At 38.3% G+C, this 17,535-nt stretch overlaps 1 protein-coding gene across 1 annotated transcript; it reads left to right on the top strand.

The window, feature by feature from the left end:
* The first annotated feature begins 4,098 nt into the window (after positions 1-4,098).
* Positions 4,099-11,465, top strand: LOC126971659 (TATA-box-binding protein). Its single transcript, XM_050818041.1, has 4 exons — positions 4,099-4,523; positions 8,618-8,748; positions 9,633-9,876; positions 11,046-11,465. The coding sequence occupies exons 1-4, from the start codon at positions 4,239-4,241 to the stop codon at positions 11,319-11,321; spliced, it is 936 nt and encodes a 311-aa protein (XP_050673998.1). The 5' UTR covers positions 4,099-4,238; the 3' UTR covers positions 11,322-11,465.
* The last annotated feature ends 6,070 nt before the right edge of the window (positions 11,466-17,535 follow it).

Raw genomic sequence — 17,535 nt, 5'->3', positions numbered from 1 at the left:
TCTGGTATTGTTTTATGAAAAACCCTCACTACATGGCGTTGATTTCAAATTGTTCTTTCCTTTAATAATAATTATATAAACTAATTTTCTGATACAAATTGTGTTCCTCGGGTATTTTGTGAAGGCAAGTTACAATAGTATATTATCTACGTTCATTAATGTTTTAAACTCTTGTGATGGATAGTTCAAAGACTAATTCGTAAAATCTCCTTCTGTTATGTATTCATATTTTTCGCAAAACGCGTGGTTGTGGAATGCTAGACGTCAACTTAATGCGGGTGGTACTTCTTTGCACGTAATTCCCGGTGGTGGAATTCGGCCGCTGTAATCAACCCGAACAGCTCCTCTGAGCACTCCCCGTGAAAAATGTGGTAGAATATGCAGATAGAACCCAGATCTCTACGCAATGCCAAAGAATCAAGCCGATCGGAGATGGCTTGATCGTCGATGATTCGATTCGCTATTCGTTGTATGCGGTTAAATGGAAGAAGCTGGTACTGGGGAGCACCCACCCAGAGGTCGAGTATTGCTCCATGTGATGCCGAATTTGCTCCCAGTTTGGCCTTCTCTTCCAAGTGACCACGGAACTGAACGTCGCTATATATCGATGTCAATACAGGTTGTGGCAGTTGGAGGAGTGATCTCGAATCGAGGAGATATGACAAAGGGAGACTTTTAGTGGTGAACGCATAAACTTGCGTGACCTTGAGGATGATTTGGACTACATTTTGTCGGCCCCATTCCGAGAATTTGCAAAGTATGGTCTCTATTTCAGACACAAGTTTGTTCCGGTTGTAGTCGACGCTATCCCGGGACATGAATACGGGCAATGAATACTGCTGATATGTAGGAGAAACAGTGTAGGGGATAGCAGCCTTGCGGTACACCAGCGTTTATGGGTTTGAAGTCGAAGCATGCACCGTTGATATCATGGTGGATGATCGTCTCCATTACTTTGGAGAAAATAGAGGTAATGGCAATTGGGCAGTAGTTGGATGGATCCGAGAGTTCACCTTTCTTAGGGATTGGGAAGCATTAAAGCCGCCATCCATAATTTCGGGATTACAGCTGATGATTAGGAGAGCCGGAAAAGACGGGTAAGGCGCCAGTTCCGCAGCACATGTCCGCAGAACTATCGGGGGAATGCCATTGGACCCGCCCGATTTGTGAATGTTGAAGGTTAGAAACGCCTTAAGCACGGCGACATGCCCGATTTTTACCTACGGCGTGTAAAACTCGCACCGCGAAATAGGCGGTGGTGGTGCACCTTGGTCATCCAGAGTCGAGTTGGACGCGAAGAGGGAGCCCAGGAGATCAGCTTTCTCTTTCGCGTCATGGGCCAGCGAGTCATCGTCCCTGTGCAGTGGTGGAATGGCTGGCTGCCAGAAGTTTCCTTGGACAGCCTTGGCGAGCGACCAGAACGCACTAGTTCCCGAGGGAAGGCGTGCAAGTCTCTCGCCAATTCTGGAAATGTACTTCGAATTCGCGTCAGCAATAACTCTTTTGAAGGACCTGGAGGCATGATTGAAGTGTTTTATAAGTTCGCTGGAATTCACATCCTTAGATACCACCGTATTGACCCAAGCCTGATAGCACTCCTGCTTTCGGCGAGAGGCCATTTTGCAGGAGCGGTCAAACCATAGTTGGGACCTGCCAACGATAGGCACAGAGAAGGATGGAATAAAGAGTTCCATACCTGGGCCTAGGCTACTAACATCAGTTGGGTAATTTTAAATCTATCTGTACTAAGATTGTAGACGCAGTTCTCAAATCAAATGTCCTGCAAATAGGATGTAATAAGAGACGGGACTACCTAAGTGAAAATTGAAATTTAGTTAAGTATGAAACGTACAATCATTTGACATAAGTTTGCAATAGTAGGTATGTAATTACAATATGGCGACGAAATATAATCTGGCGAAGCTTAAAAGTAAACAGTAATTGCTTTACGGCCGTTTTCAGTAACGTATATATCCTTAGTTTAACTTACTAGACGTAGACAAATCTATCCTTTTACGCTTACTTACATTTCGATAACCTATCGACAGACAGAATTAGACTATAACTATATTGGACATAAATATGGATAGATAACATCTTGTCAATAAACGGTGATAGCAATATATCCGTAACTAGAGATATGTTATTGAAAATTGTCGTTGAACGTTGTGGATTTTAGCTATCTCCGTTATTTACAAGATTTTTAGCTGTCATTCTGTCAATCATCTAATACACAACAATATGGACATTAATGAAATGAAATGATTAATATGTATGAATCGTGGTAACATAGTTGTTAACTATTAATAGGTGTACAGCACAATTCGCCAATATAACGGCATACAGATATTTGATTGTCAGTATTGAAATTTTTATATTTATACGTCATTAATACACATCACATAGCTTTAATTCAATAATAAAATATAAAATAAACTTTAGTTTGTAGATGTTTGTAGATAGAGGGTCACCAGTTAAACAGCGACCGACACGGCCATGGTCGGAGAGATTATTTAAGTGGACATTCAGCTTCCACACTGGGCGCATCATATACGCGCCACAAATTAGGATATCAACCCCAATATCTGGATGTGTGGCGGTCCTCTACAGTGCAGTTTTCAAGGAGCTTTTTTCCATGTACTATAAAGCTGTGGAATGCGGTTTCTTGTGCGGTGTTTCCGAGACGATACGACATGGGTACTGGTGTTGTAAGAGAATATGGATCACTTAACTCCAGGTAACCCGTACGCTCGTTAGTAGTATAGTATGTTTGTCTCTTGCTTTCCAGAATTCAGCGATGGTTTCTTAGAATAACTACAACAGGGGATGTCAGTGATACATATAGCATGGAAGTGTCAGTTCAAAGTTCAATGCCCGGCGGCTGCGATAGTGCGAATTCTACCTAGTTTCGACTTGGGCTGGGGAAGGGCCTCCCTCGTTTTCTCCCAACAACTTACGCTTGCATTCCTTGCTGTTGTTGCTGCGCATTTGTGTGCGATTTAAGCTGGCCCTGTGAGAAGAATATTGGTACCGCATCTGCGGTATCATTTTCGCTATGTCCTTGATTCACTTGAGGATCACTTTATGTGACTGGACTAGGTCTTGTATGCTTTGAGGACAATGATTTATTAGCACGTAGAGTCTACTCGTACTCGCTAGTAGTAGCAGTATGACCTGTCGGTGTACATTCTGAGGATAATACTGGAGTAGTCTTCAATGGATTCTTCAAGACCTATGTTATATTCTCTATCTAATAAATGTATTTTTGTGATTTTATCATTAGGTGCTTCTATGAGAGGCTAATTTTCTCTGGCATCCTGAAGAATAATTCTTCTGTGACCTTTCCTTCTACGCATACGTGGCGTTAAATAATGAAATACTGTAACGGCAGCTCCTTTCCTTTATAAGGTACAGGAAAATTATATAATTTTAGGACTATCATTTCAATGCTTCATATACTGAACTGGCCAGGTTGCTCAGTGACGAAGGTGGGCTGGCCCAATGCCACTCTTGCCTTTACCATTCAGACAAATACGATCATGGCTTAGCTCACCTTATAACCCTTAACTTTGTAAGTTAAACAAGCATGTCCACCAAATCACCATGGCCACCTCTCAAAAAATAACATTTAAATACTATTATTTGGTTTGGCTTACTTTTGGTTTACTTTGGCTAAAGAATTCTTTTAAAATATAAAAGCATTTATCTATTAGCCATAATTTTAATTTTTTATGAATTAATGTTTTAGGCATCTCTCTAATATTCTTTAAAAGGTGATACACATAACATTTGCGTTATTTTGATGAAGCGCTGTTATACAGTATGGCATCAGAAGGAGAGTTGGATCTCTTAATCCTAATACGGAATATTCCTTTGCTGGTTTAAAAAGTTCGCCTTGTTTTTAAATGAACATACAAATTTCTAATATATATAGACCAGTAAGCGTTAACAGACGGTGCTTGTTGAATAATGGTCTACACGATTCTAGAGGACTGACGTTGCTTAGAGACCTTGTATCCAAAACTTAAAAATAAATTTAAAAAAAAATCTGGATATTATGACATCTGTCATTTTTATCGTGTAGGTAAACCTGGTAAACGGTGTAAACTGTAAGACTGGTGTAATCTGTATTTTGCTAAGTTATCCCAAGTGCCGTTTACGCTTTAATTTAATTTTTATAAATTACTGATAATATTATTAGTGTATAATTAGTGTGAATATTTTCTAAACATACAAAAATGGATCAAATGCTTCCTAGTCCGTACAACATACCAGGCATAGGAACGCCTTTACATCAACCTGAAGAAGACCAACAGATTTTGCCAAATGCTATGCAACAGCAGCAGAAACAACAACAACAGCAACAGCAACAACAACAACAACATTCGTTGGCGTCATTAGGATCCTCACCACTTGTTGGCTTTGGCGCTTCTTTAATGGGAACACCAAACCATTCTATGCATACATATGCACCAGTTTCTAGCTATGCGACTCCTCAACAGATGATGCAACCTCAGACGCCGGTTTGTTATGTATTGTTTATTAATCATCTTTACAAAAAACTCATTTAATGGTATCTTATAACTTAGAAAAGTTTGGAAAGTTCAGGTTGTGAGTATCTCCTAAAATCATAACACATTTGTCAATAACATATTATTTTTATTTTTAAATAAGGACAATTCAAGCACAATTAAGACAGTCTATAAAATGTTCAAAGGATTCATTGAGAGAAAAGTTTAGTGAAATTAATATTATGACAGTACATTGCAAGTACATATACGAGAACCTCCTATACTCTCATAAGCATATTAGCCAATTTAAAAAGAAAAGTGATGTACATAATGTCAATACTAGGAACAAACATAAACTTGCAATTCCATATACTAGGCTCCGTAAAATTGCTAAATCTTTTAAAATGGATTGTGTTATATCTTATAATAAACTCCCAAATGATATTAAAAAATTACCTATTAAAAAATTTAAATGTATTGTAAAAAATAAATTAACCTTCAAGGCCTATTATAATGTGAAAGATTATTTGAATGATGAAGGTAGTTGGAATTAATCTTCTTAATTTTGATAATGAATATTGTTATACTCATTTGAATGCTATTGTAAGTTTTGTACTTCATCCTGACTTGCACTAAATAACTTATAAAGTTTAACAGTGAATAAAGATTTTTTTGACTTTGACTTTTGATTACAATAATCATAGTTTTGGTCACAATAATAGAAAAATAAATATCTTAAATTGTGTTACTAGGTTATAACTTTTGTCTTACCATGACTTGATTTCTTATTCTAACAAGGTGGTTATTAAACATTATGTACATTCATCAGTACCGGACATTTCAGGGATGATACAGAAATATGTCAACTCTTTTTCTTTTACCTGTTTGTATCATATCAAGCTAGAAGCACCTGGAAGTTCAATTTGTAAATTGGATCATATTAGTTTTAATTCTGACTAGAAATGTTTTGCAGGGTTCAATCACTTTTATATATATGGGCATATAATTAGTATAATAATTGTCATCAACAAAATTTTGGCAGGCACAAATTAATTTACTAATTTCATGGCTTCGATGGCTTGCAGAGTTGTTTACAATAAAATCAATAACAGTTTTATAATCCTTGAAAAATTAAATTTAAAAAGTTAATCAGTATTTAAGTATGGATACATATTACATACATAACGATTAAATTCCAAATCTTCATTATTGATGTGCAGGATTATAAAAACTTATAATCATAGCAACTTTTAAGTCTTTATGTATGAGTTAGAGTAAGTTGATTGTTAAATTTATTTAACACACACAAAATGCTGTTGAGTTGTCATAATGATGAAATCCGTATGACCTTATTAGATTTTTGGAAGAGCTGTTCCGCTTTGAACTTATTATGATATGAAGGCAAATAGTGTAGGTATAGCCAGACAGAATTGACCACTTCAAACCACTCAAATCAAAAATTTTAAATAATAGTGCTGGCTCTAAGCCATAGTGAGTGGTTGTTTCCGTGTGTGCACACTTTTTTTGATTTATACCCAATATTTGGTTAGTTACAACACTATATTATTAAGTATTATACTATATAATTATATTATGATATTTATATATATATAGTATTTGTTGATATTAGATATGAGCACCGCTGGTCAATTCCATGGCAACAGCGTGGTGTAAAAATTTTGACGGCGGCGTCACGGCGGTTCAGCCGTTTGTCTTACGCCGGGTACTTATAAGCGAGCTGTAACCGTAACCGTTGTATGAACTGTAACCAAAAAACACAATGTGTATGTGGTTCGCTAACCTGCTGCGAGTGGTACGTGTATGGTTTGCAGCGAGCCGACACTCTAGGATTGCAAAAGAGTGTGGCCAGCACTGATCACTTCCCATCAGGTCACACAGACACTCATTTGTCTTTCATAAAAAAGATAAGTCAACATCTATTTCCACAAGAAGCCTCTTGTAATCCTCACAAGTTCTCGGAGTGTAGTTGGATTGGCAAGATGTCTACAGGTCCCATAGTAGTCGTAGTCCCATACACAGAAACGGATTATCTTGCTGTGCAAGCACGTCGTCAATTGCCCTCCTCTGAAATCGTAGTCTTAGGTGACTTCAAGTGGCACAATGCCATGTCTGTGCATAATTTTGCGTTGGCGTATGGTCTGTCCCAATTGGTTGAGTCGCCAACGCGGCTCCAAGATGTGGATAGCTACATGACTTCTGCTGACTACACATCCCAATACTTACCAGATCTCTGTCGACGCCCCTCACGGAACGTCCGACCATTGCCTGGTCAGGAGTTTAGTGCCTATCCGACGCCCACGTCGCAAACCACCGGTGACCCGCCGCATTTGTCATTACAAATCAGCAGATTGGATGTCATAATAAGCGGTGTCAGAGCTCTATGCCTGAAGTACAATTTAGACAGAAAACTGTTCGGCGACCCCTGTTTTCGTTGGACGTTAGAAAGCCGAGTGGGCCGGAGGGCATTTCTCAAATTTCTCTTTCACTTGACGGTGCTATCGCGTTTATTCCGCCACTCATACTCAAAAGGCGTTGTCCCTGAGTCTCGGAAATCAGCTCTTGTCCATCCGATTTATATAAAAGGAGACAGTTGAGATCCGGCAAACTGTAGGCCTATAGCGACACCCTGCTCTCCAAAATCATGGAGAGCACAATTAACTGCCAGCTCTTAGCATACTTAGAGGGTCACAAGTTCAACAACGACCGACACGGCCATGGTCGGAGAGATTATTTAAGTGGACATTCAGCTTCCACACTGGGCGCATCATATACGCGCAACAAATTAGGATATCAACCCCAACATCTGGATGTGTGGCGGTCCTCTACAGTGCAGTTTTCAAGAAGCTTTATTCCATGTACTACAAAGCTGTGGAATGAGGTTCCTTGTGCGGTGTTTCCGAGACGATACGACATGGGTACTGGTGTTGTAAGAGAATGTGGATCACTTAACTCCAGGTGACCCGTACGCTCGTTAGTAGTATAGTATGTTTGTCTCTTGCTTTCCAGAATTCAGCGATGGTTTCTTAGAATAACTACAAAAGTTCAATGCCCGGCGGCTGCGATAGTGCGAATTCTACCTAGTTTCGACTTGGGCTGAGGAAGGGCCTCCCTCGTTTTCTCCCATTAACTTACGCTTGCATTCCTCGCTGTTGTTGCTGCGCATTTGTGTGCGATTTAAGCTGGCCCTGTGAGAAGAATATTGGTACCGCATCTGCGGTATCTTTTTCGCTATGTCCTTGATTCACTTGAGGATCACTTTATGTGACTGGACTAGGTCTTGTATGCTTTGGGGACAATGATTTATTAGCACGTAGAGTCTACTCGTACTCGCTAGTAGTAGCAGTATGACCTGTCGGTGTACATTCTGAGGATAATACTGGAGTAGTCTTCAATGGATTCTTCAAGACCTATGTTATATTCTCTATCTAATAAATGTATTTTTGTGATTTTATCATTAGGTGCTTCTATGGGAGGCTAATTTTCTCTGGCATCCTGAAGAATAATTCTTCTGTGACCTTTCCTTCTACGCATACGTGGCGTTAAATAATTAAATACTGTAACGGCAGCTCCTTTCCTTTATAAGGTACAGGAAAATTATATAATTTTAGGACTATTATTTCAATGCTTCCTATACTGAACTGGCCAGGTAGCTCGGTGACGAAGGTGGGCTGGCCCAATGCCACTCTTGCCATTACCATTCAGACAAATACGATCATGGCTTAGCTCACCTTATAACCTTTAACTTTGTAAGTTAAACAAACATGTCCTCCAAGTCACCGTGGCTACCTTAACAAGGCCCATATCACTTAATAAGCAACCATTCACAATCAGCGTTAGAGCCAGCCCCAAGTGGCTGAGCTGGCAAGAGGCTGGTCGCAACAGCAGTTACTGGAATGTTTTGGATCAACTCGGCAAGGGGCACAACAACTCATAGGTCGCTCTGAACTACTGAAAGGATCTGGCCTGGTTGCAGTAACCGGCAAAAACCTACACGAAAAGTGACAACAGGGGCCCTTTCACCAAATCATACCTTTAAGATTAAGTTAAAAGAGGAGTAGCAAGGAATATAAATTTATTGTTTTCAGCAAAATATGATGTCGCCGATGATCTCTGGGGCAGGAATATCAAGTCAACAAATGCTTAGTCAGGCTAGTCCAGCCCCAATGACACCTATGACTCCACATTCTGCAGATCCAGGAATCTTGCCACAGTTACAGTATGTAATTTTTTTAATTAGTTAACAAGTAATTTCCATTAATAATATTTATTTATTAGCATCACCAACACAATAATCACTATTTACATTTAATATTATTTTAAACAAGTCTAAGTGTTATTGCACTAATAGGCGACGACCACATGCAATTATAACATATCTATACATATTTTTTTAATTTTAATAGTGCAAGTGCAATGATAAGAAACAATACAATTATACATTTAGTTTCTATACAGTGAAGATTAATTAAAACGAACAAAACTTATACACGTCAGAACTGAGATATTACATTAAATGTATAATTTTTTGTTGAACAGAAAATTATATTCCCGTCTAGCAACAAACCAATCTCCGAAGCTTATACCGAAAAGCAGAGAACTTATCATTAAAAATGTCTATACTTCGATCAACTTTCGGAAGGCTATTGTAAGTGCGAACAATTCTATTAAGAGTACGAAAGTGACCTAGGTTAGACTTTGCAGTATTTGTTAAAAATGTATCGTATCTGCTGATTCGCGGGAGTCTCATGGGAGCAGACACATTAATTAATGAGAGAATTTCCGGGTAGTCAAATTCACAGTTAACAATTTGATATAAAAAGAGACAATCCAATATATTCCTCCTATCAGACAGTGTTTGCATATTGAAATATAGCAAACGTTCGGAATAGTTTTCTGAATATTATATAAATAATTAACATAATATTAGAAAAATAAATTCACAAGAGGAGAGATTGCTAAGATGATGGTCTCAAGTATATGAACTTCCACAATGATTCACTCATTCAGAAATTATTGCATTTGAAAATAATATATATTTTATTGAGGAATGTAAATTGTAAACTCAATATATAATTATTAATTTAACATTATGATTTACAGGAATATTGTTTCAACTGTTAATTTAAATTGTAAATTGGATCTTAAGAAAATAGCACTACATGCCAGAAATGCTGAATACAATCCTAAACGGTTTGCAGCTGTGATAATGAGGATAAGAGAGCCAAGAACAACAGCATTAATATTTTCTTCTGGTAAAATGGTGTGTACAGGGGCAAAAAGCGAAGAGGATTCAAGATTGGCTGCTAGGAAATATGCAAGAATCATTCAAAAATTGGGTTTTGTAGTAAGTAAATTATAATGTATGAATTGATTCTCACCTATCTTCGGCCATTTTTCGGATACCACTGGTAGACAAGCACTGAGACTACAGTTGATCATTACTGTCATCTGTACTATCATGTTATTTAATTTTTAGCCATTAATTAATTTATTACATCTACTTCAAATACTGGGGAGATTTAAAACAAAACATGCTGTGTTGGGATGGTTTGTTAAAAGGCATTTATTTTCTCAAAATTGATTCCTTTAGAATTCTTTTTGATGTCATTTCTAATACACTACTACCGCTTCGCTTAGTAGGCATTGTAGTAGGTACTTTATAATATAATATTTAGGTATCACACACATAACGGGATGAGGTTGAGGTTGTAATTTACTCCCGACTTGTCAATTTCGTGGTTTTAAGAGAAAGTAAGCTAAAACTTAATGTTCAATAGAAATTTTGTTATAGAATAATATAACTAAACTACTTTAAACTATTGGTATATGTTAGTTTAGGTTCTTATTAAGGTCGGCATTGCCTAATTAATACCTATATCGAACGCACGCCCCTGTGTGTGAGGAAAATGTTTCATATGAAATGAAAGGTGTGATTGTTGAATGGCAGCAATTGTCGCAATTTGTGTTCTGTCCATCTTTTGCTGGTGGTAAGTTAACCTGAACAAGTTCTCAAAACATTTTCAATAAATATATTATATAAATTGCGGTAAAATATGAGGAGACTCCCAAATCTTTATGCAACACCAAAGAATCTAGCAACAAGATGACTCGAAAGTCGTAAATTTTTTTTCTTTGTATTTTTTTAGAGATGAGATGACCAGGACGTTCAGCTGATGGTAATTGATACGCCTGCCCATTACAATGCAGTGCCGCTCAGGATTCTCGAAAAACCTAAAATTCTGAGTGGCACTACAATTGCGCTCGTCACCTTGAGACATAAGATGTTAAGTCTTATTTGCCCAGTATTTTCACTAGCTACGACGCCCTTCAGACCGAAACACAGTAATTCTTACACATTACTGCTTCACGGCAGAAATAAGCGCCGTTGTGGTACCCATAATCTAACCGGCATCGTTATGCACGGCAGTGTTATGTTAACATACACTTACTAATTCATCATAGATTTTGATAATTAATTGTTCATTTAAAATAGTATTAAATCTTTTATTTCAGGCAAAATTCTTGGATTTTAAAATTCAAAATATGGTCGGCAGCTGTGATGTGAAATTTCCAATTCGGTTAGAAGGATTAGTGCTCACACATGGTCAGTTCAGTTCATATGAGCCTGAGTTGTTTCCGGGACTTATTTATAGAATGGTGAAACCTAGAATAGTTCTACTCATTTTCGTGTCTGGAAAAGTGGTATTGACTGGAGCTAAAGTTAGACAAGAAATATATGAAGCTTTTGACAACATCTACCCTATATTGAAAAGCTTTAAAAAACAGTAGTGATAGTGACTAGTGTTAATTTTATAAGTTAATAGTTAAATTGAATTAGAAATAAGTGTTCTGTTAAATTATGAAGTAAGTATTAAAGAATTTATATTGAATAAAAAAAAACATGAACGTAATAAAAATGAACATTTTATGAAACACTGCCAATTCTTATTGTGTTATATTCCGGCGACCTTAACCAGTTCGTCGATCTATCTTGTCCTTCCAGCACTACATCTTCCGGTACGTGGTCGCCATTCGAGGACTTTACTGCCCCAATGACCATCTGTTCGTCGAGCTATGTGCCCTGCCCTCTGCCACTTTAGTTTCGCATCCATTTGGGCTATATCGGTGACTTTAGATCTCCTAGGGATATCCTCATTTCTGATTCGATCTCACAGGGACACTACGAGCAGAGCCCTGTCCATTGCCCTCTGAGCGACCACGTCTGTGTTCCGTATCATCTACCTGGCAACACACACTGGTTAAACTTTCTTCCTTCGTCTTGACACTGTGGTATTTGGGACGATTTCCATGCTGCATGAGATGGATTCGACGATAAACATATTTCTTGAAATTGGATATGCCCAACTGGATTATTTGTCCGAGGTAGACATACTCGTCAACAATATCGAGAGCACAGTTCCCAACTGTTACGGGAGTAGGTGCAGACATGGACATTAGACATGATGTCTCTTGGGAAGCTGAAGCCATGCAGCATATGGCTTAAGTCTTCCATGATCTCTGCCAAGACTACGATATCGTCTGCGAATCGAAGGTAGGAGTTAAATTCATTTAGTGTTTTTTTTTTCAGGAGTGCATTTCACTATACTAGTATTTTTGGAACAAGTGCATTCTATCTCATATTATGAGATCTTATAACAAAAATATAATACACCCTTTTTCCAGCATGTGTTCAATGTGCTAGTACTGGATTAACTGTCCATTAAACTCCAATGAATGCGCACCATGAGTTAATTATCCCTACCCATTTTCCCGTCTTATCTCTATGTGTCTATTGAAGCTAACACGCAGGGCTAACAGTTCGAGATATCTCCCGACGGCAGTGAGAAACGTCTACGTCGCCTCTTTTATCCTAACATGCACACTACGAGTGTCAAAATTCTCGTCGAAGACTTGACCTTGTCGAGTAGACAAACCGATGTTTCACAAGGATAAATGGTATCTTATATTGCTACACCGATTTCGTTTATTCTCATGTCTCTGGTTCTAAGTTCTTTTTTATGACAATAAAGGACGATACGAGCAGGACGTTCAGCTGATTGTAATTGATACGCCCTGCCATTACATTGCAGTGCCGTTCAGGATTCTTGAAAAACCCAAAAAGTCTGAGCACTACAATTGCACTCGTTCCCTTGAGACATAAGATGTTAAGTCTCCTTTGCCTAGTAATTTCACCAGCTACGGGGCTCTTCTGACCGAATCACAATAATGCTTAGGTACACATTACTGCTTCACGTTAGATATGCGCCGTTGTAGGTACCCATAAAAGTAGGCTAGAAATACTGGAGTGTAAGAGTTGGTTTAAGCGTAAACGGCGATTTTTTGGAGGACGGAGGCGAGCGTACTCTTGAGATGATTGTTTCATCTGGGATTCTGAATATTGAGAACCTTAAAACCCTAAGAGAATTTCGGGTTGAATTTCACCATAAAATTTGCTTTTTAAAGCTTTGGATATCTGCCATATGTTACCAGTTAGACCGATTCTCAATTTCATTTCAAAGTAGTGCACAAGTCATGAGAGAATAGTTGAGAATGTAGTATTGTATGAGTATGAGTAGCTGACCTGGCACAAGCATCTGCAATTACCAAGAATGCATGTATGGCCTGGTATCCATGCTAGAACTATGTGGATGTTGAGATCATAGCACTCCTACATAGTTTATTTTAACTCATGTACAATTGAAATCTCACTTTTTTACAATTTGTACAACATGGATTTGAGGAAGCTTTTGGAGTCTGAAACTTTAATAGGATTGTTCAGGCCATGTGAAACTTTAACAGCTTCGAGTAGCGCAATTGATTCCCCTGAAAATATTCTTCGTACATTCCAAACAGAATTTAACCACCTGGTTAATTTTTTTTATTGGTTCATTCATGTTTGTGACTGTGAAATCCAAAGTTCTATGACTTTCTAAATTTTACTTATACTTACAACTATCCAAATGTTTTGAGTTTTCTTTTGTGTCAATTCCGCCAATATTTGTCTTCAAACATTTCGACACGTGTTTCGCCTCTACACAAGGCATCCTGAGGAGATATTGACTCGCCAAACTCTGGCACGAGACAAAGAGTCTCGATTAATTAAATTAAAATTAACACTAAAGAAAACTCAAAACATTTCGATAATTATTATGAATTTCCGCAAAGTAACGCCTACTCCATTAAATTAATGAAACATTTTCTTGAATGTATAGGGAATGGGAAAAAAGAGGATTTTCACTTACCTTTAGGTGATGGTAGGTTACAGGCAAGCCGTCGAAGGTAGGTTCCAAATCCTGGGAAAGTTACTCCACCACTTATAGGGCCATGGGCTTAGAAATCCCCGCAAAAGCAACTAGAATTCTCCATCGCCTAAATCAAAGTGGCCGTACAAATCTTTTTATTTTTGTTATTGGTGAATTTATAGCTCAATAGATACCATGCATACATTCACGCAAATAGCCCTAAAAGAATTTTGCGTGGCGGCCATCTTGGATTTCAAAAATGATCCCAAATTCGTTCTCTCCACCCTTGAAAACCTCGGATATACCTGGAAACGGCGCCTCGATCGTCTCGCTTTTTCGTTAGATCTAATTTCAAAAAACAACGATTCTAAGGAAGTTTCACCTCAAAAATTGTTGCAATAATAATTATCTGTGTTGTTTTCATGAAATTCTAAATTAATATTTTATTTCTTCTTCTTTATTACATATAATTTACCATTTGTCACAATTTAGATACTAAATTAGAAAAAGGTCTATTCACTTGCAACATTATTTGGCGGCCTGTGTGTATGTTGGCGAATGTAAGTACGTGACGACGCACATTAATTCTTATGTTACTTCTTTATTGATAGGAAGTATGAATGAAACCACAGAACAGTTTAAAGAGATTAGAATGGCCTTGTGAGCGGGGCAGGCGCGCCGCGTATATGTTCGACGGATCATATCTCACCGAAATTAGCTTCACCGGCTGACAGTCGCGCTCTTATTGTAATAGCGCACGAAACTCCGCCAAAACGATGAATTTTGCTGTCTTGCATTATAATAACGTGTCAAAAAAGAAGCCTGGTCTGTAGTTTTTTTTTTATGGAATAGCAGGACAAACGAGCGTACGGTACGTAGTATAGCCCGAGAAGGGATTTATTTTCACCGGTAAGTCCAAAAAATCTTCAAATACCAGTGATATTTGTAAATATTAAATATATCAAAGTTTGAATCCATGCGTATCGATGGAGTTGTACCTAATTGTAAACAATGTCGATATTAAGTACTTATGTGTATACATTTGTACATACACGGAATAGGAATAAAAAAGGGCTGAAAGGGTAATGTGGGCGTTAGCGGCGCCGTCACTTTGATTAAACAATCATACTTAAACCGTTTAATGCGTTCACTGCTTGTAGTTCATGTTTAGAGTGCGTCGGGAAAGTAGCTACGATGAATAGTGTTATAATGCTGTGTTGTTTTATTATTACTTGTTAGACAAAATTTCATACTTTGAGTATCGACGGAGGAGTTATATCTTTTCATCGGTAAGTCAAAAATAATAATATCTCTTTAGTTTCAAAAGTGTAGCAACGACATAATATTATTTGTATAAGAATATAAAATACTTGTCAACTTTCAAAACGCTAGATGGTTTATATAAACCTATGTAGAATAAATAGCCTTTGATAGACACATAAAACTTTTAAAATGGCTCTTGATTATGGTAATTGCACCACCCTTTAATATATATCTATTCTTGATATGTAGACCTAATAAACGTGCTGCTCATATAAGCCAAATGAAACGAGGGAGTCAGCCTATCTCAACAGAGGAAATCTACCTCGAGGACAACTTCAAATATGATTTGCGAAGAGCGCAAAAATTTATAGAACGCTTGCGTCATGTTGCAATACAGCAACAAACGAAAGTTAGAAATTCTGGCAGAGATCTCTTACTGTAAGTCGTTAAAGAGTTCCATTGATCAGCATGTTCGACTATGACAATTATTTGAACATAACGACTTAACGTATGTGACCCAAATATCCGGATAGCATATAAAAGATTCGGCAGACTATCGTTAATTGGCTCCTAAGAATTGAAGAGTTCCGTTACTTTGTCATGGATGCCATAAGCTTCTCCTAACCAAACTCTCATCAAACAATCCTTGAAATACATCCGGTCAAAGAAAAAAAGAATCATCGAAATCGGTTGGTGTGATATTGAGTTATTCGCCTATTTGTGGCGCGCACATACTTAATGCAAATGTAAAATAGGGTTTTCTCATGGACTCCATAGTCAGAACAGGACATAATTTTAAATGAGATCACACGGGAGGCACCAGCCTTCAAATAAGAAGAGAATCATAAAAATCGGTTCAGTCGATAGTTCATAGGTAACAAAAATAAAAAAATACAGTCGAATTGAGAACCTCCCCCTTTTTTGAAGTCGGTTGAAAGATTGCACATTTAGACTGTGACGGTGAAAATAGGATATTGAAACATTTTTATTGGCATGTCAGAATTTAGTAACGAAATAATCAGCCATATATAGGATATGTAGTACATGATATTCGCGTTAGGGCACTTTTAACATCATCATCATCAGCCGTAAGACGTCCACTGCTGGACAATGGCCTCCCCCAAAGATTTATACGACGATAGGTCCTAATTCCGAGCATAGCCCTCTCCATTGCCCTCTGAGCGACCATGAGCTTTCTCAAAAGGCTAACTATGGGTTAGCGACCACGCCTGCGTATCGTAGGTCAACACTGGCAACACACTGGTTGAAAACCTTCGTCTTCAGACACTACGGTATTTGGGACGAGAAGATTTTACGGAGCTTCCCGAACACTGCCCATCTGAGTTGGATTCGAAGAGTGACCTCTTTCTCGAAATTGGACCTGCCTAACTGGATTGTTTGTCCGAGATGTACTTGTCGACAATTTCGAGAGTACATTTCCCAATTGTTATGGGAGTAGGTGCGACAGGGACATTTGACATGATCTTCGTCTTGTCCATGATCATTTTGAGACCTACTCCTTGGGAATCTATTTAGGCCATCCAGCATATGGCTTAAGTCTTCCATGGTCTCTGCCATGAGTCGGCGAATCGAAGGTGAGTGATGCATTCGCCGTCGATGTTGAAGCCCAGTCCGTTCCAGTCCAGAAGCTTAACGACATCTTCCAACGCAGCGGTGAACAGCTTGGGCGATATGACATCGCCTTGTCTGACTCTCCGCTGCAGTCGTATAGGCTTCGAGATCTGATCCTGGAGACGGACTGACATGGTGACGTTCCTATACAAACACTTCAACACTTCGATATATCGGTAATCAATGTGACACCTCTGGAGAGACTGAAGCATCGCCCAGGTCCCGATCGAATCAAAGGCTTTTTCATAGTCCACGGCTGTTTATACTTCTCTGTCTTCTGTATAACCTGCCGCAGCGTATGTATGTGGTCTATGGTGCTGAAGCCTTTTCGGAATCCAGCTTGTTCGGGAGGCTGGAAGTCGTCGAGCCTGCGCCCGAGTCTCGTACAGGCTGACTTCTTGGATATCTTCGCTAGAGTGTCGGGTTAATTTGGCTCGTGGGTCTTCAGCCTTGTTAGTAACAGGTGCCCGTGCGGTCGTGTATCCGTAGAACTTTTCGACTTCCCTCAAAAGTTCGGGCTTAGACGAAACGACCCTGCCTTCGTCTTTAGCTTTGTCAGTTGGCTCTACCCGATATACGAATCTCGTGCAAAGCACGCACTTTTGTCAAATGATAATTATAAATAAAGAATATTAATTTATTGATGCTTAAGACACAGGAGAACTATTACACCTGTCAAAGTATTTGATTGGAATCTGTAGTGTCTGAATTTTTCATAAAAATATATACTTACAGATAAAGCTTCAAAATATATAATTTGCACAAGACAGTAAGCGTCAATTACATTATTAAAATTAATAAAATTATATATATAATGAAATTCTAACATACTATGGCTGTTTTGGATTTAAATACATTTGAGCTGC

This window comes from Leptidea sinapis, chromosome 24 (genome assembly GCF_905404315.1).
Source record: "Leptidea sinapis chromosome 24, ilLepSina1.1, whole genome shotgun sequence".
Classification (NCBI taxonomy): domain Eukaryota; kingdom Metazoa; phylum Arthropoda; class Insecta; order Lepidoptera; family Pieridae; genus Leptidea; species Leptidea sinapis.
This window is presented reverse-complemented; position numbering and strand designations above follow the sequence as displayed.